Source organism: Hylaeus volcanicus, chromosome 2 (genome assembly GCF_026283585.1).
Source record: "Hylaeus volcanicus isolate JK05 chromosome 2, UHH_iyHylVolc1.0_haploid, whole genome shotgun sequence".
Lineage (NCBI taxonomy): Eukaryota > Metazoa > Arthropoda > Insecta > Hymenoptera > Colletidae > Hylaeus > Hylaeus volcanicus.
Genome location: NC_071977.1, coordinates 11,467,551 through 11,485,860, shown reverse-complemented (window position 1 = coordinate 11,485,860; position 18,310 = coordinate 11,467,551). Strand labels below are relative to the sequence as shown.

General features: G+C 32.1%; 2 protein-coding genes, 1 long non-coding RNA gene and 1 other non-coding gene across 6 annotated transcripts; 2 read left to right on the top strand and 2 right to left on the bottom strand.

Moving 5' to 3' along the window:
- Positions 1-429: 429 nt before the first annotated feature.
- Positions 430-5,059, bottom strand: LOC128872497 (homeobox-like protein HDP1). Of its 2 annotated transcripts, none has more exons than XM_054115249.1 (8): positions 3,371-5,059; positions 3,197-3,287; positions 1,974-2,938; positions 1,681-1,894; positions 1,451-1,582; positions 1,064-1,370; positions 713-995; positions 430-636 (listed from the first exon to the last, which is right to left on the bottom strand). In XM_054115249.1, the coding sequence occupies exons 1-8, from the start codon at positions 4,721-4,723 to the stop codon at positions 571-573; spliced, it is 3,411 nt and encodes a 1,136-aa protein (XP_053971224.1). In that variant the 5' UTR covers positions 4,724-5,059; the 3' UTR covers positions 430-570. The 2 variants fall into 2 exon arrangements, with proteins under 2 accessions (XP_053971224.1, XP_053971223.1); XM_054115248.1 differs by having other exon boundaries at positions 1,451-1,606; positions 3,371-5,057.
- Positions 5,060-5,859: 800 nt separating this feature from the next.
- LOC128872503 (lamin-C-like) lies at positions 5,860-13,898 on the top strand. Of its 2 annotated transcripts, XM_054115274.1 has the most exons (7): positions 5,860-6,458; positions 9,841-10,446; positions 10,533-10,727; positions 10,822-11,272; positions 11,361-11,465; positions 11,841-11,899; positions 13,097-13,898. In XM_054115274.1, the coding sequence occupies exons 1-6, from the start codon at positions 6,055-6,057 to the stop codon at positions 11,862-11,864; spliced, it is 1,785 nt and encodes a 594-aa protein (XP_053971249.1). In that variant the 5' UTR covers positions 5,860-6,054; the 3' UTR covers positions 11,865-11,899; positions 13,097-13,898. The 2 variants fall into 2 exon arrangements, with proteins under 2 accessions (XP_053971249.1, XP_053971248.1); XM_054115273.1 differs by lacking the exon at positions 11,841-11,899.
- On the bottom strand, positions 12,047-14,270 carry LOC128872520 (uncharacterized). The gene is made up of 2 exons (XR_008456206.1): positions 13,943-14,270; positions 12,047-13,126 (listed from the first exon to the last, which is right to left on the bottom strand). It is a non-coding gene; the product is annotated as an uncharacterized LOC128872520 (long non-coding RNA).
- A 326-nt stretch (positions 14,271-14,596) lies between these two features.
- On the top strand, positions 14,597-14,669 carry Trnav-uac (transfer RNA valine (anticodon UAC)). Its single transcript has one exon. It is a non-coding gene; the product is annotated as a tRNA-Val (tRNA).
- Positions 14,670-18,310: the final 3,641 nt, after the last annotated feature.

The window sequence follows — 18,310 nt, the reverse complement described above, 5'->3', positions numbered from 1 at the left end:
ATCGTAAGCAAATTTTACGTTACGTGTCGCACGTGATGAGTTTAAATGATCCTTTTTCTTATTTAAACATTTTGCTAGCAATAATTTTAGCTTTCCACGTTAAATATGTAGATTCATTGTGCCTGTATACAGCAAAGATTTCGAGGACATTCTATAGGTAAATAACATGACAATAACGTATTTAATAGTAAAAAAAAAACAATATTATACCTATTAACGTATGTACTCTAATTGTTTAATACAACTGCAGAAATTTAACTCTTGTGTTTTGCACTCGACACCTGTGCGGAAAACGCTTATAGCTCCGTGATTTTTATGAGTATTGATACAATTTTTACGAGGATGTTATTTCCAACATTATACACTATAAGAAAATAAGGAAAACATCGATTTTATATAATTAATTTATAACAAATATATACTGCCACCTCAAATTTCAAACGGATTACTTTATTGCGAAATACATAAGTATAAAAAACGTAATAGTAAAAAAATACGCAAACTGTAAAGAATCTCACGTTTGTTTAATAGCACAACCATAATCGATTATAAATTAATTTCTTTTGTAGATTAAATATAATTGTTTTCTTTTTCCATTACATTGGTACCAATGCTGTGCCGTCGGAGTTTCGAGATCTGTTAAAAAAAAAATTTTAATTAACCGTTTTATTCAAATTTGCATTTTATTAATAAAATGCGATTTAATATATACCAGATTGATCGGTTTCACTTTGTGAATAATTTTATTACTGTCTCTTAGAGGACTACATTGTGTACTACCATTAGTATTTCTCATGGAAATTGGTGAATTCTTTTGAGAAATCGATCGTTTATGCGACAAACGCTGTGGAGATTTGCACAAACGTTCGTACTGATTAACATCAAACGAAGAATTCAATCTCTTACTCACGGGCGGAGTCTGAGATTTTGGAATGCTAGAATTCACTGGACAACGTTTAGGTGTTGTTCTCTTCGGGGACGGTAGTTTACTAACTCTGAAGCACAAGTTAAACTCATTTGTTACAATCTTCTTTTTGTTTGCAAATATAATATTGCACCTTACCTTTTAGGACTATTATTTGTTCCATTACTATCATTAAGATTTACACGCGTAGTTACTGGAGAGATATCGCAAGAAAAGTTTCGCTTCTTTAAACCGTTAGTTATTTGCGATTGTACTTTACAAGTTTTAGAATTCTGAGCATCCGGAGTGGAGGAAGCCACTGGTTTTGAAGATCGTGAATATCTTTTTGTAGTGCATTTGTTTTCTGCGGTACTATGTATTGAATTAGGCGTACTACTAATAATTTTATGGAATTTAGGTGGCGTTGCCGCGTCCGTGATTGGACTTACTTTCTTACTAATACTTTCTACAACATAAAGAGTAAAACATTCGATAAATGATATTTAAACAATATAATTAATGTTACATTTCTTCGTTTAATTGTACCTCTCTTGTGCATACTGCCTATGGGCAGAACAGCTTTCAGTGGACCCTTTTTCTGTGAAATATCCCCACCAATTTTTTTTTTCAATTTAGTTTTAACGGAACTGATCATCGTAGTTTTTTCTTTCTGTAAATCTAATATTGGAACCGTTACTGATCCTATATTTAGAAATAAGCATAGATTAATTATATCCGTGTTACGATTTGTCGATACTAAACGAGCGAAAGATTACCTTTTTCTACGTCTTCCTTGTTGTTATGTGTAATAACTGTTGTACTTGATGTTGAACTAATAAAGCCAGGATCGCTAGGAAAACGTTTTGTAACTTGCTTCAGTTGCGATGCATTTTTGCCCTTAGACATTAACGGACGAGGTAAATTTTTAGTTGGCGGTGTTTGAGATACTGATATACTTCTTCTAATAAAATTCTTACTAACTGGTTGTTTCTACAAAATGATTCGATTGAGTGTATTAATAAAATTATACTTAACAGATTTAATGGATTTCCTTTAATAATTTGCTTACTTTTGATTCTAAATCTAAACTTAATCTGTTGTCTGATTTAGATAAAATTGAAGTACGCGATTTATTTTCGACCTTTATTTTAGATTTCTTTGAAGTATGTTGGATTTTTATTTTATTACTATCATTTTTTATATTTTCATTCGTATCACAGTTATTGGAAGCACAATTTAATACTTTTCCTAAATTTTTAAGTAAATTCAAACTTGAATGTTCTTTCGTCTGTCCAGTTAATAGTTTTCCTAGGTTTGTAAGAAGTTCCATAACAATTTTTTCGTTCTCAAAAGAATTATTATTATCTGTTCTGCAAGAAGAGTCTTTTTTACATATATTTTGAGTATCCAGCTCATTTTCATTATCATTTATTTCTTTTACATTCTTTTGATTATCAACAGAATATTTACTCATATTTGAATCATTCAAATTCATATCTGCACAAATTACTGATCCTTTCACATCGTTTGACAAACTACTATTTAAATTATCCTCCTGACTCTGTTCCATATTATTTTCTGTTACGTTTTTTATTTCTAAACAACTGTTTGATTTTTGTGGACTTTTTGATAAATCATTGGTTGAATTAAGATAAGTAGTCAGTAATTCGGTATTATTCTTCCAATTAATACCTAAAACTGTTTCTAAATTATCTAGTAGTTTATTTGCTTCCATATTGTTCTCTGCTGTAATAAGTTTTTTTAGATCCAATAAAAGTGTTGCAGTTGCAACACGTTTTTCTACTGATATTGGTTCAATAAGTTCCATTTCTAAATCTTTCATATTTGTTTCTCTTTTATTTGAACATGAATCAGTATTATATGAACATTCCACAACTTTTTCATTTGCTGAATTTATAGTATTTATATTAGGAGATGTGGGTAATTCAATTAAATTATCTACTTCGTCATCAAATGCTGGTAATAATTCTAAAGTCCATGATGAATTATTTGTAATAAGATCATCAATGCTTGCTAAATAATAAAATAGATATTATATATATCTTGCTATTAGTAGTTTTGTCTTTTATAATTCTAGTGTAATATTTTTATTCTTTCTAATTAGAAATCTTAGATCAATAACTTTGTTAGATAATATTCATACTAAAAAATGTTAAACATTTAAGAAGTATTAACAGCAAAACAATGTGAGATTGTAATGAATGAAAAATATTAATATTGTGAGCCTACTATATCTTTAAAAAAAATTAATTATGCGTAAGAAAAACTTACATCCAGAACTTGTTTTTACAGCCAAATCTTCAAAAGTTTTTGCAAGGAGTTTTGCTTCGTGAAGTATTGACTTATTCATTTTATTTTCTTCCTGAAAAATGAGCATAAATACATTCATTTAAAATGTAATGCTTTTTTACTAATTTTTCAAGTCATATAAAAAACAAAACTTACAGAAAATACTGAATCTGATGAAACATCTGAAATAGAACTTTTGGATTGCTCTTTACTAGAGCTCATATCTGGCGTAAATATATCAACATCTATGAGTTTATTATTCGTATTACATTCCTCATTTTTTTCCATTACAGTCATACATTCTTTGACATTGTTGGAAGAGATAGATGCGATTTCATTTTTTTCATTTGGAGAATTTTCAAGAACACGAAGTTCTAAAGTTTTAGCCTTTAGTTTATTAAATTGGTCTGTTAAATCAGACATTGAAGAATGAGCTTTGTTTGAAGCATTTGTTATTGAGCACATTGATATCGATGAAACCAAGTTTATTTCTTTATCAAAATCGGTTTGTTCAGTTAATTTCATATTATCTGATTTTTCTGATGAACAACTTTCTAGGAATGTTCTATTAATAGTGCCATCTGATAACATAGTTGATAAATAACTTGTAGAAGAAACAGAGCTTAATCTATTCATTGAAGAAATATTTGATATGCTTGACAATACAGAACCTCTGTCAGAGCGACTATTTAAAAATCCTTCATTCATGAAGTCAGTTGAATGTATACTACTACCACTTTCAGAATTTGTACGTAAAGATTCTATTAGTGATAAATGTTTTAAGTATGATCTTTTTGGAGATACTTTTTCTCCTTGTGAATGAGATCGAAGAAGTTTTGGTACTCTCAAAAATGTGGGAGAAGTTGGCTTTTTATTAATATTAACTTTATCTAATTCCATACATATTAATGTCTTACTTTGTGAAATAGAGTTTGTTTCCTCTTTATTCAATTCTTTGAATGGTTCAAGTAATGTATCATTCATTATAGACTGATTCAAAATGGACAAATTAGCATCTTGAACATCGATAGTAGATGGATTGTTAGTATTCTCATCATTTAACATATTAGTTTTATTCGAATCAGATACTATGTTTTCATTAACTATTTTATTAGTAGATACAGTTTTCTGATTTAGTTTCCTATTAATTAAAGATTCATCTAATGTCCTGTTCATTTTCAACTTTTGAGAATATCTTTTTTGTTTAAGACTGTCTGTAAAATCAACAGAAGAATTTTTTTTACGTTTTGATCTTAGTGCTTTTTCCAAAGTCACCTCAAAAGGATCATGTTTTTTCTGAATGTATTCTGTAGTTTTGTGTAGCACCATGTCAAAAGGGTTATTTTCTAAGCTATTACGTTTTTCTGTTGCTAAAGACCTTGTTTCATTGGCATGATCATTATAATTATCGTATGCTGTATCTTTAGGAACTGGTATTAAAGGTGATGCAAGTTGAGTGCTCAACAAGCCCTTTGTGTCAGGGCTATTTAAATCTATGAGATCGCACATGTTCACCTTCTTATTTATCGATTATTTCTACGCTCGTTTTCAACAACAACAAGAAAGTCGTCTCAGACAAAATGAAAACTATTCCATAAAAATATGTCAAGATTTCATGGTAATTACTTGTATTATTATTATTTACAAACAATCTAATCACCAATCCTGAATGCACCAGCACTTTCTTAAAATGCACATAATCCTTTGATGTGTAGTGAACCTTCCTGGATGATTAATTTACGAAAAACATTTGTGATTTGTAAGAAATTAATTATTTTGTATGAGTTCACTTCTCAGTTTCTCACGGACACCAACGTTTACAGTACTGCAGATATTTCAAAAATCTCTAATGCACTGCCCTCTAGTGGATACCTGAGAACTTTAAACGTTAAACTGAATTTCTTACAACGTATTTTGAAGTTGTCTTGAAACGAAAAAATAAACAAGTTGGCCAAGGACATATGTAATCATTGATTTGAATTACATTCTTTCTTTTTAGATTCTGAAAGCCCTATATAGCTATAAAAGGAAAGTTATCATTAGATAACATTTGTTGACAGTTTATCGATATTATAGAATCAAAATATAGATTCCTTTAAACTTTAGTCCTATCTAAAAAATATAAAAATCTTTGGGTACTTTAAATGAAATTTTGTAGGGTTTTATTGGACAAATATTGCATAAATATATAAAGTATAGTTTGTAATATTCCTCCAATCTTGTCTAAATGTTATCATGATGTATTTAAAAAATTGCATAAAACGATCATCGAAAAGGTTGTTGCAGTTGTTTGAACATTTTTTCGATACATGTCAATATTCTGCGAGAATATACCTACAACATTCTAGTTAATGTTGTGCACCCTATGCGAATGTTTATCATATACTGAAAAGACCATTTAATAATTTATGTTTCAATTTACACGAATTGAAATTTAAAGTAAGAAGAAATCGCGGATTTCGGAGACTCTATTCTAAGTTCCAGTGAAAGCTACCTTCAAGCTTAACGTGTAAACGTTTTTCTATTGGTTCCCGTTTATGAGGAAGTGATCAGGGATTGGTCGAGAGATAGCGTGTGTAGTCAAACACAACCTATCAGAGCGTCCTCTGGCGTTTAGTAACGCGATATAAAGATGCACGTAAGAAGGTTGCTTCGTTAACGTTGGCGTCATCGCAAACAGTTCTTCCGTTGACCGAGGGTAAGAGGAATTTGGGCTTCGGTAGTTTTTTAACCGCAAAGAGCGTCTCTCACGGACACGGTGTTATTGTGCACCAAGTTGATGATTCGATAGTGCGGAGCCGTGTGATAGTGCAATAAAAGGGATTAAATATCGCGTAAAAATGTCAACGAAAGCGAGTAAGAAGGTCGCATCGGTGACCAGTTCGAGTAGCGGCGTGCAATCACCGCAATTCACGTCAACGCCGATCGGCCAACGGCCAGGAAGTCCTTTGAGTCCGACTCGTTATTCTCGTCTCCAAGAGAAGCAGGATTTACAGAATCTAAATGACCGGTTGGCTTGTTACATCGACAAAGTACGTCATTTGGAATCGGAGAATTCCCGACTTTCGCGGGAGGTTCAGACGAGCCAGGAGACTATCACACGCGAAGTATCCAACATAAAGTCGATGTACGAACATGAATTGTCCGATGCAAGGAAATTACTGGATGACACCGCGAGAGAACGAGCGAAACTCGAGATTGATACCAAGCGGCTATGGGACAGCAACGAAGAACTCAAGTCCAAGTAAATATTTTTCGTCTTGTATATTTGTACAATTATAATGTGTCTTACGACATATTTAATCGATGCAGGCTCGAAGTCGAAGGGATAGGGCCGAGACTGTTACGCCGTTTACGTTTTATTCATTTGTTTAAACGTTTTGTTTTAGTTGTTGGTATATAAGTTATCATACAATTTTATACTTGTACAGTTTTGTGTGCATATTCTACAGAATGTAGTTTATAGTACCTATAAATTTCCATGCTAATGCTACAAAGTAACAAATTTAGGAGGATATAGATTTAGTACTTTTTCTGTTATAAATAAGAAGTTTAACAATAAGATAAGTGGGGGTAATGTAATCAATTTTGCATGTTTGAACAGTTATACATTCTATGCTTGCTTAGATTCTTATGATTACAACATCACTATATTTACACCTTAGGAATGTTATTATGGTTTGATACAATTCTGTGCATACATGCCTAATGAAGTGCACATAATCTTTACTGCATAATCACCCTAATGATTCTGAATATAAAATTATTGTTTATTTACGTTTGCTACTAGTCTTAATCATTAAGTATGCTTTGATATATTAATACATTGATATATTAAATATTATATATAATATAATATGTTAAAGCATATCAAGTTTTTCATAATTATAACACTTTGTAGTTTAATTTTTAAAATGTATACATGGTCTTTAAATAACGTTGACTTCTAATTCAGTAAAATCAGAATCACAAACAAAGATACAATTCAAAGGAACTGATTGTACTTTTGAGAAATGTCATATGTGAAAGACACTGACACAGGCACACTAGTAGTGGGAGGATTCATTCATAGAATCACAGTGTATGTTTTATCTAGATGAGTTTGTCATACCATCATGCTAATTCCATTTATTTGTATTCTGTTTTAATATAGTTATAAAAATTTTTACAGAAAGTAGATACATTTCATTTATAATGCACATTACACATATACAGAAAATATATTTCATTTATAATGCACATTACACACATACAGAAAATACATTTCATTTATACTGCACATTACACACATATAGAAAGTACATACAGAAAATACATTTCATTTATAATGCACATTACACATATACAGAAAATACATTTCATGCAAATTTCATGTAGTATAACTAGTAATATTAACTTAAAAATAAAAGCTGTACTATAAATAAAAATTAACAATTTCATTAAAAAGATATTGTTCAAATGTTAGTGAAAATATAAAGTACAGTAAAGTTGGATTTATTAATATATGGTTGTGCCCTTGTATCTTGATACATGTTTTATATTTATGGACGTGTTAACGTGACATTTTCTCTTCCTCAAGTTTTGTTTACTTAAATAAAATTCTATAGAAAATCTTTATTGGATTTTTGTATGTTGGACTTGTATTGAAAGCTTTGGAATAAATTAGTCGCGCAAGTGGAGGACTCGTTATGGCCGGAGGGATATCACACAACAGAGATCTACCACCAAATTTTTGAATATTCGGGTGTGCCTAAGTTGAAACGTGACGTTACTACGACCGATTGCGTCACGCTTACTATGCGACGACGGTGATGTCATTTTCCACCGCAAGTATAACCTCGACTGAAAACATTGACCTCCTTTTAGCGAGCGTTGAGCAATCGATAAAAATACGGGTAAAATCCTTAAACAAACTGGAACTACTAGGATCAATGAAACGGAAGAAATTCATGAAAACGCGTAATGGTGAATGCAGACATTCAATTATTTTCATATAAATATTTTTAATTAAACATACATGTATTCGAATTAGCTTTGACCGCGGCATTGCTCACGTTTTAGTGATATTTTTAAATAATCTGAGTTGAAACTATGTTTGGACTTGTATAGAATTTTATCAAAATGCCTTGAGCTTTTCTCAAGCTCTTCGAGTTCTGGCGAAACATTTAGACACACGACTGACTAAAACTTGAGAAAATATGTGTTTAGGCTTCGGTACGATTAAGCAAACTCAGAATTATAAACAAATTTACACAAAAGAACTTATATGTATGTACGATAACATAGAAAAGTACATAAAAGTTATGTTGTTTTGAGTGAAAGGCGCAGCCATAGCATTTTCAGTGAAGCCGCTGTAGGTTCTATAAACAGGGGGACCTCCCGCTTATCTTCTTTTTTTGTTTCACGAAGTCGACATCTCACTAAAACCCGCGGATTCAACTATCTAAAGTTCGAAATGACACGCTCAATATTTTTACCTTTTTTTCTTTAATCATTTCGTCTCTCCTTTGAACTTGTGATAATTATAATTTCGTAAAGTAGTTCGGTTATCAGCTCGATAGCGTTGCATGGAATGACTCGAATGGCAACCTTGCTTTTATAACGATTAAAAAAGGACGTTTCTCGTAAAAGGAGCGGCGTTAACACGCTTGTCCTCGCATGAAAATATAAACTCGAGATTTCTCGAGAGAGAATTTCGTCATACGTCAAATTGATATCCAACTTGTGCATTTTTGTTTAGTATGCGCATACCAAACTCGTACGAAAGTTTGATTATTAATGTTTGAATTTTCACGCTATACTTTCTGCAATGTCGGTTGGAATATTTGTTTGAAAAACACAAATAAATTAGTTTTTTTTTTTTTAATTTTAAAATTAAATAACGAAAATGTTGTATTTGCTCTGGAGGATCCATAGGATTAATTTTAAGTTTATTGGTTTTTCAAAGTATACGATTCTTTTGCGACCAGAAGATAGCGTTTCGTTCGAACAACATTAACAGATATCATTGATAAATTATCGATTTACGGAATATTAAAGTAACGGAATTTTAAGGCCGCTCAAGACAGTACGGTAGAAAATAAAATTCTCGATGTGGGTCGTTGCTTGAAATAGAAACACGCGAGCTCACCTCTTCCTCACGGCTGTTGGAATCTCGTAAATGATCGAGATTTTGTTCAAGTATTCCTTTTGTATACATTTTAGGGCATTTACAAATGTTCACTTCTCCGAAAATTACATAACATACTTGGACGGTTTATGTTCATCGGTAATTCTAAAATTAAAGGCGCAGCTGAATAAACTACATTTGTTGACAATTTTTTTAATTAATGTTTCGAAAATATGCGCCTTCATGACAATATTCTAATACTTTACAGCATTTATCTATGATATACATAATACAAATGACTGATAATATTCTTGATCTTATATTTAAATAAAATATTTAGTAATTAAAATGTTAATTTTGTAGTATTTGTTCGATCATGATATCTTATGTCGTAACTACATGTATACATTTTTGATTCTCTTAGTAAGGACAACTATAAAGATTTTACTTACTTATAAGTTCATCTCACAGATGAAATTAATTCATTTCAATTATTAAGGTGAATGATTTTTTTCAGGTTAGACAAGAAGCTAATGGACTTGCAAGTTGCTGAAAGAAGTGTGTTGCTATACGAAACTCGCTGCAACGACCTACAATCGCAATACAATCAATCCCAAGCAGAACGTAAAAAACTGATTGATAGAGAACGGGAATTGGAGCAAGAAGTAGACAAACTAAAAGCTTTGTTGGATGATACTCGTAAGCATCTTGCAGACGAAACTTTGCAACGCGTTGTCCTTGAAAACAGCATTCAGAGTCTGAAAGAAGACATTAGTTTCAAGGATCAAGTTTATCAACAAGAATTGACAGAAACAAGAACAAAAAGACAGATCGAAATCTCAGAGATAGATGGTCGTCTTGCTGAACAATATGAAGCAAAGTTGCAACAATCTTTACAAGAATTACGAGATCAATACGAAGGACAGATGCGAGCTAACAGAGAAGAAATTGAGTTATTGTATGAATCAAAGATTAAAAACTTGGCAGCTCACGCTCAACGTAATAGCGGGGCTGCCAGTATAGCCGTCGAAGAGTTGAGACAAACAAGGACAAGGATTGATGGACTTAATCAAAAAATTAATGAACTAGAAGCATCTAATAACGCTCTCAATGCACGAATCAGGTAATACTGTAATATTTATATTAAATCTGTTGAGCATATAATATTTTGCATTTATTACCAAACTTACCATATCAATTTTCATATAGGGATTTAGAAAACTTACGCGAGAATGAGAAGGCTCGTCATGCAGAAAGTTTGGCATCCTTAGAAACAGAATTATCGCGTATGCGCGATGAGATGACTCAACAACTACAAGAATATCAAGATCTCATGGACATCAAAGTCGCCCTTGATTTAGAAATTGCCGCATATCGTAAACTCTTGGAATCTGAAGAAGCCAGGTAAAATAGTATCATATGCTAGAATATACTATACAATAATATACATATATTTGGTGTAACAAATATTCATTTTGTTAACGATTTTCATCTGCAGATTAAATATCACGCCTACACAATCAAGTACAACAACGTCTACCGGTAGAAGTACTCCTTCGAGACACACTCCTTTAAGAGGTGGAAAACGAAAACGCACTTTGTTAGAAGAAAGTGAAGAACGCAGTAGTACTGATTACAGTGTATCTGGTACAGCTAGAGGTGACATAGAGATTACAGAAGCTGATCCCCAAGGACGATTTGTGAAACTTACTAATAAAGGCAATAAGGAATTAGGACTCAGTGGATGGCAAATTATTCGCAAAGCTGGGTCTCTGGAAACAGTATTTAAATTCCATCGTACTGCAAAAATAGAAGCAGGTGCTACTGTAATGGTATGGTCTTCGGATATCGGTGCTACACATGAACCACCATCAAATATTGTCATGAAGAGTCAAAAGTGGTTTACAGCAGATACTATGACAACTATACTTCTTAATAACGAAGGCGAAGTAAGTTTCCTTCTAAATATTATGAGTTCCGCTGATATGAAACCGTTTCATCGTTATAATAAATGTAAACTGTTTAATTTGTTAATAGGAAATGGCTACTTCAGAGTGCAAAAGGCAACAACTGTCCACATCTTTATCTCGGCATAGAGAAAACTTGGGTTTTCGAACTTCCGAGGATCTTCACCATCAACAGGTATGTAAATAGCATGTAAACATGACAACAAGAATAAAAATGAACGTTAACAAGTAATTATGAAATTCAAATGTGCTGTTGATTAGTTTTAGTTAGTTTTGGTACTTTCAATCACAGTTAAGATTTACGGACAAGCTTTCATTTTTGGAATAAATTATTAACTTTATTATTTCCAAAAGTTATTACTTTCTTTTTAGCGATTTAAATAACGAAGACAATGTGGCTATAAAACATTTTGATTTTCTACAGTTATTATAAAAAAACATTGTGTCGATATCATTTCAAATTCTATTCTTTTTATTAATATTATTGTTAGATGTAATATAATAAATAAATTCGGGGTGTGTGTTATCAACGCATCTTCTTATTCCATAGAGAAGATATCTCTATCCATATTAAGTGGGCGACCGAACAGTTCTGATGAGTCGATTTATGTAAGTCGTTTTCAACTTATCGAACGTTAAAATAGGCGGCGATGATTTATGTAATTCGCGCTTCAAGTACAAAGAATTATTTGGCTTTGTTTTTTTTCTCCATCACAGCACTATTTTCATGCTCACGCTTAACTAAAATTTCATGAGTGTTCAAAATAATATAATCTTTTATTAAAATATAAACATTTCATTAGTTAACCACATTGTCTTTAGTATACGTAATTCATAAATAAAACTTCTAATAATTTACATAAACTTACAATAATTATTTCATATTCAATGTAACTTATTAGCATTGGTATTATTATCACATATTTTCAATTTAACACATAGTCAAGTTAGTAGTCAAGTCTCAGCATTAAAATATTAACAAATATCATATTATTGTTTGTGTATCAATCTATTTTCTTATCCTACTTTATCATAATACACTAATGGGATCAACGATATTACACGATATTTAAAGAGTGAATAGTACATTATAATTTAATATATTTAATTGAATACAGGTACATAACGTATCGAACACAATTATAGGTTAGCCAAAAATACTCATTTTTCATTTGCGTTTATACAAGGCTAGCTACATATTTTGTTAGACTGGTGCATGCTCGAACATTTATTAATCAGGACATTGTGGATTTCACTAGGTAAAATCATGCATTGAAAACGTTTTTTTCTAACAGAAAAAGTCTAAAGACTACCAAAGAGTTTTATATTGTGTAAATATTAGTTGTAATTATAAATTATATTGTATATATTTACAATTGATTTTACCTTATTTTATAATCTGCATAAATTATTCCCTAAACTCCTTCAACAGAGAGAACACGCTTTTCAATTAAATCGTAATGCGGTAAAGGTACTGATAATTTCGTTATTGACATTGTTTATGATTATTCATCGCATAAAATGGTACTTTCCATTATGGTTAAGTCATTTAAGAATCACATACGTGCGTGTATACTTTACAAGTGTGCGTGTGTATATACTTTTACACGCATGCACAAATAAGCACGCAAAATACGACGCTGACGTAAGATTCTCAATAAACAATTAACTTTCATTAATAATTGCTTAAATTTTTGTAACTAATAAATACCAGATAATATATAATAGTTGCATTACGCTATCTGGGTTAATGAAAGCGACGTTTTAATTTGTTCTACAGAAGTGTGATCTTTTTCTTTGTTCCAGGCCGACCTTCGAGGAGATGAATTCTGCAGGCTTATGTAAAAAATAAAGTTACAAAATAATCTTAAGAATTCTAAACAGCACGTTTTAAAAATGCTTGAAAGGTACAGGAAAACAACACTTACGGGGCTCATTTAGACGCCGAGCCTCCAGTTTCATCAACACAAGAAATTTCATATGATAATGTTTTGAATGATATATTTTGCTTAAGAAAATAAAGAAGAGATTAAAAGAGAAATCACGACGCTATTAGTACTTTATACTTATCGAGAGATCCGTACAGCATATAAGAAAATATTCTGTAATATACTGTTTAAATCAAACTTAACGAAGTGTTTCACGATGATTGAAACAATTATTGCATTTATATATTTGCACATCGTACAAAACTTAATTGTCCGTTGTAACGAAGTTACTACTTTATTGAATAAGGAACACGACAAAATTTGTTTAGCGAGATCGAAATATTTTTGACGTAACATTTATTTTCAACTAGTCGTTATCGTGCTTTTTCAAATGTAAAAAAAAATATCCTCTTTCTTAATAGATGATAGTATTTATTTTTAAGTACAAAATCCGGATGAAATAGGAGTGTGGCGTCTGTATAATATTCAAAGCATATTCATTTGTCAGGAAGATATCTATACTGGCTAGGCATTTTAATTTTTGGTTTCGTTAATATAATAAAGGGAGAGAGACTATGTTTAATCCAGTTCTATTTGCTCCATCATCCGGACTATGATTTTGTTAATTGTATTCGACTTTATACCATTTATACAACAATAAAAATCTCTGATTAACCATGTCTCTGTTGCAGTCATTTGTAAATAGATCCATTGATATACTTACTTTTATTTCATTTTCCTTAATTTCCTTAATTTAAGCATAGTTTGCGTTACACTATCACGTAAATCGCCATCTGAGGCAAAAACTCAACGCGAGTAGTCTGGCAACGTTATTAGCGACCATAGTTTTCGTAGAATTGCTGCATATGCGATCACAGTACATTCCATTGTGATAACACAAAGTACTGTTATAACATACGGGTGATTAAGCACTGGCTGGCACCTAATTGCTCGTTAATGAGTTACTAATTAAAGCGCGGATATAATATTTAAGTGCTGGCATTTCAATGCTTATTTACTATCTAGAAGGAAGTCGTTTATCATTGACCTTCGCTTTCGTGTGTAACGCTTTCTTGTAGTATGTTTTCTAGACGATGTAATGTATCCAAACAAAACCACGTGGCAAAGGCACGATCTACAATTCTATAATAAAGATACCAGAGGATATAAATGAAATTCTATATGAAAACGCGGAAACATACGAAATAATAGTCGAAAGCTTTCTTAAATAAGTTAATCAGATCATGTTCGTTTAATCAATAGTCTTTGGTTAAATTATTACTAATAATGTGAAATATATGTAGCATAATATAAAGTATTTAACTTTACTTAAAGGTACTACTCCTAAAATACTGTTATAAAAATGTGTTGACCAAGTGGTTCCGTGGTGTAGCGGTTATCACGTCTGCTTTACACGCAGAAGGTCGCCAGTTCGATCCCGGCCGGAACCATTGATTATCTTTTGCATTTGTTTTTGATAATTGGTATGTTTGCGGAGTTACGTAATTATAACAGCTTTCAGATGCAGCAGAAGCACTCTTATATCATTGTAATAACCTAAAGAATGACATGAATAATGTGAAAAGAAATAGACTACTTTTGGTGATAGGAAATCGAAATTGATATTCCGTTGGCGTGCTCGCATTTGTCTTGTCCTTGCTCGAAACTCGAAACGTTTCTTTTCGCTTCTTCATTCACCGTTTCAGTCATCTGGCAAACCCACCTGCAGCTGGCAACTGTTTCGTTTCTTTGGATGTCTCGTAACGAGCGCAGATACAGTCAGATCCAGTTCTTATGCTGGCGTCGACCATTCAACGTTCCTTTTTGCAGGCAGTACTTTATACCGCGATGACAAGACGAAAAGCACAGGGAGTATCGATGCCGTCTTTGAACGACCAAACGATTCTCCTTTTTTGGCCTTCTGCCTTCTGCTTCCTTTCTTTTTTGGCGACGGAATAACAGGAAGCAAGGAGTTCATTTTATCGAACGATTTAACGAGATAGCGTCAAAGTACGCGTGATGGAGAGGGTTGATGGAATATGAGATAAGGAGGCAGATGGTTGAATTAATTGCTAATTAATCTACGTGTTTAATAACGTGTCTAGCATCTCGTTAGGTTCTTTCTAAGCATTGTCGTGTTTAGGTATTCTGGTGCACGGCTTTTCCATCAGAGCATTGAGCTCTATCCTAACTAGAGTGTGAGCTGCGAGAGAGAAGCCGGTCCGAGAGAGATGCAAGATGAGTGGTTCCGGTAGTACTATCCTATAGCAAATTTATGTGTGGAGGGAGAACAGACTCCTCTTTGTTTGAATTTCGCGGCACTAGGAATTATTTACAGATTAATTATGTACAGATTTGAACTTTATTTCCTTTTTATTTATATATAAAACGATAGAAACATTAATAATAATGACATAATAATGAAATAGTATACATAATTTACATACCATAATTTAGATCATACAAATATATACAATTTGGTATAGAGCTAAATTTTATTATTTGTCACAATTCAATTTGTATTGTATTTATCCAATTTTATGCGGAAAAGAACCTGAAAGTAACTCACTCGACAATGCTCAGCGATGCTCGGGTAGGTTATGTTACGGCATACGTTTGTTCCCCCTCTACAAATAAATTTGCTATAGGATAATACCGGAACCACCCATTTTGTTCATGTTCTGTTCGAGTTCACACTCGAGTTAGGATAGAGCTCAATGCATCAGATTAAAACAATATGTCCAATATGCGTCGTTAACTAACGTAAAATTTCGATCTTTGGGCAGCGCCATCTGCTAGGAAAACGCCCAAGTTTGTCGTCAAATAATTCCTACTCCCAAACGCTAGGTGGAACCACTAGAATGGTTCTCCGTGACATTTACATTTTTCATTTTCTCTGCATACGTACCCAATTGTACATAGTAATCTTCATAATCTAACTTATGATAGTTGTTTTATACACTGAAACTTAGCTGATGCTTAGTTTTAAAAAATATAAAAATTGATTTCTGCATATGGGTATTGCGCCATCTGTTGCAAAGACGTCCAAGTTTGTCGTCAAATAGTTCCTTCTCCCAAACACTAGATGGCGACACCAGTTGAAATTCGTAAAATTATTGAAATTTGTTACGTACCTTTGCATACATTCGCTATTTTTCATTGTATTCTTCATAATTAAATTCATAGTCGTTGATTTATACATTAAAACTTTGTATTGTTTATATTATACTGCACTGTTGGTGTGGTAGATAAATTTTTTATTTAATAGTGCTATCTAGCGTTTTCCATGAGAACTATTCCACGACAAACTTGGGCGTTTTCCCGATAGAGGCGCTGACCAAACATCGAAATTTTAGTTCGTCCTTTTCACCGCGAGATGGCGATTGATATTCTGCCCCCATAAACGGCACGATTACAGTTGTATATGAATTATAAATTGAATTCTGCTTCTATAGTCAATAAATCATCACGACACACTATTATATATAATAAATATATATTGTATAGAATGTATTCTGGGCTAGTATAACTGTTCTCATGGCATAGAGCGTCTCTAGAATCATACCTATTGGCTTTTGTCTTAGGATCCTCACCATCTAAATTGTTTGTGGGGGTTTGTTTTTCTTTTAAAGTCGATGCAAGTTTCACTCTGGCACGAGTTCTTCTTGTCGAGCCAGAGCGGAAACATTCGAGTTTGAAAAAGTGGAATGGATCTAACTCACTTGTTAGTAATTACACGAGACGGAGAATGGAATTGGGTCGAGCGCCATGAGAATACTTTAGGGCACCTTCAAACTCTAGTGTCCTCGTGCAACCACTATCTTTTTATGAGACGTACTTCGATTTGCGGGGCCCTCTCGCTTCGGTGGCTTCCTTTGTTGCACGGAGAAGAATTCTGTTCGATGAAGCGTCACTTTCGAAAAGGAAGTGTCTTTTTCACTGGCTATTCGTTATTTACTTAATCATTTTATTCTACCGTTTAAAATTTTCATCATTTTAAGCGTTCAATTTAAATTATTCAAAGTGTCCATTACAGTTCTTCGATATTACTTTTATTAAGAAATTATGCATCTTAATTTTTAATTTGTTTTGGAACATTTTTATTTAAGCATTGAACAAATTGATTTACTTTTCTTGTTTCATTTTATGTGAAGAGTCTTTTACGTGAAGAGAGTGTCTTTTATAATTAGGTTTTCTAAAAGAGGTTTTAGGTTCTATACTATCTGTAGTTTATTAAAAATGTAAGATCCCTCTTTGGAAAACTTTCCTTCATAATTAATATTTAATGTTACAAATAATTCTGAAATTCTAGGATATTCTATACGTTATTCCTCAATTTTATTCTACATTTTTCTAACAGTGATTTTCTAGCAGTGATGTGATTGCGATCTACAAGTTAATTAGCCGTTTAGATGGTTGCGAGATGGTAGCGTTATCAGTGTATCTCGTCTTATCTTCTTATCGGTATCGGTGCTGTTTCGTTGTTGAATCGAATTGTCTGGTCGACAAATTCCTCGTACGAAGGCAGATAAGAAGGTACGTCTCACTTGGTCTAGCAAGTTGTAAATCAGATTTTAACTAGAGCTTGGTAGCAAGTTTACGAATATCTTGGCACTAGTGCAACAAAGCAGTTGATTAAACGAGACATACCATCTAATATTAATATCTTCATTTTGAAACGTATCTTTCTCTATATGTATATAAATGTTATTTATTCTTCAAACAAAATTTTCATTCATAATTTGAAATTTGTCTATTTATATTTAAACAAACTTTAGCTTTCATAAACAAGTGAATAATCCCTGTAGTACATTGCCAATAAATATACAGTGGGTGTAGAAAGTATTCGTATACCGATCAATTTTCATAAAAATTATGTAAAATTATAATTTATTAACTTATTTTTTTATAAACAATGACATTCTACATATTCTCGGAAATCTCTAGAATAGATAGATTACAAAAAAAATAGCTATTTATGTAAGTTGCGAAATTAACAAGAAAAAAACAATTAATCTATAGAAATGTTGAAGCAATAAGTATTTGCACAACTGTTTAATTTTTAAAACTCGATTAAAAAAAAAGATATTTA

What these genes read in the sequence shown, in the direction of transcription:
- LOC128872503 (XM_054115273.1), top strand. Translation starts at nt 6,055, where the DNA reads ATGTCAACGAAAGCGAGTAAGAAGGTCGCATCGGTGACCAGTTCGAGT. An exon ending in AACGAAGAACTCAAGTCCAA is followed by an intron (nt 6,459 to 9,840) that starts GTAAATATTTTT and finishes GATTTTTTTCAG; the next exon opens with GTTAGACAAGAAGCTAATGG. An exon ending in TTGGAATCTGAAGAAGCCAG is followed by an intron (nt 10,728 to 10,821) that starts GTAAAATAGTAT and finishes TTTCATCTGCAG; the next exon opens with ATTAAATATCACGCCTACAC.
- LOC128872497 (XM_054115248.1), bottom strand. Translation starts at nt 4,723, where the DNA reads ATGTGCGATCTCATAGATTTAAATAGCCCTGACACAAAGGGCTTGTTG. An exon ending in CATCAGATTCAGTATTTTCT is followed by an intron (nt 3,288 to 3,370) that starts GTAAGTTTTGTT and finishes CTCATTTTTCAG; the next exon opens with GAAGAAAATAAAATGAATAA. An exon ending in ACAAATAATAGTCCTAAAAG is followed by an intron (nt 996 to 1,063) that starts GTAAGGTGCAAT and finishes CTTGTGCTTCAG; the next exon opens with AGTTAGTAAACTACCGTCCC.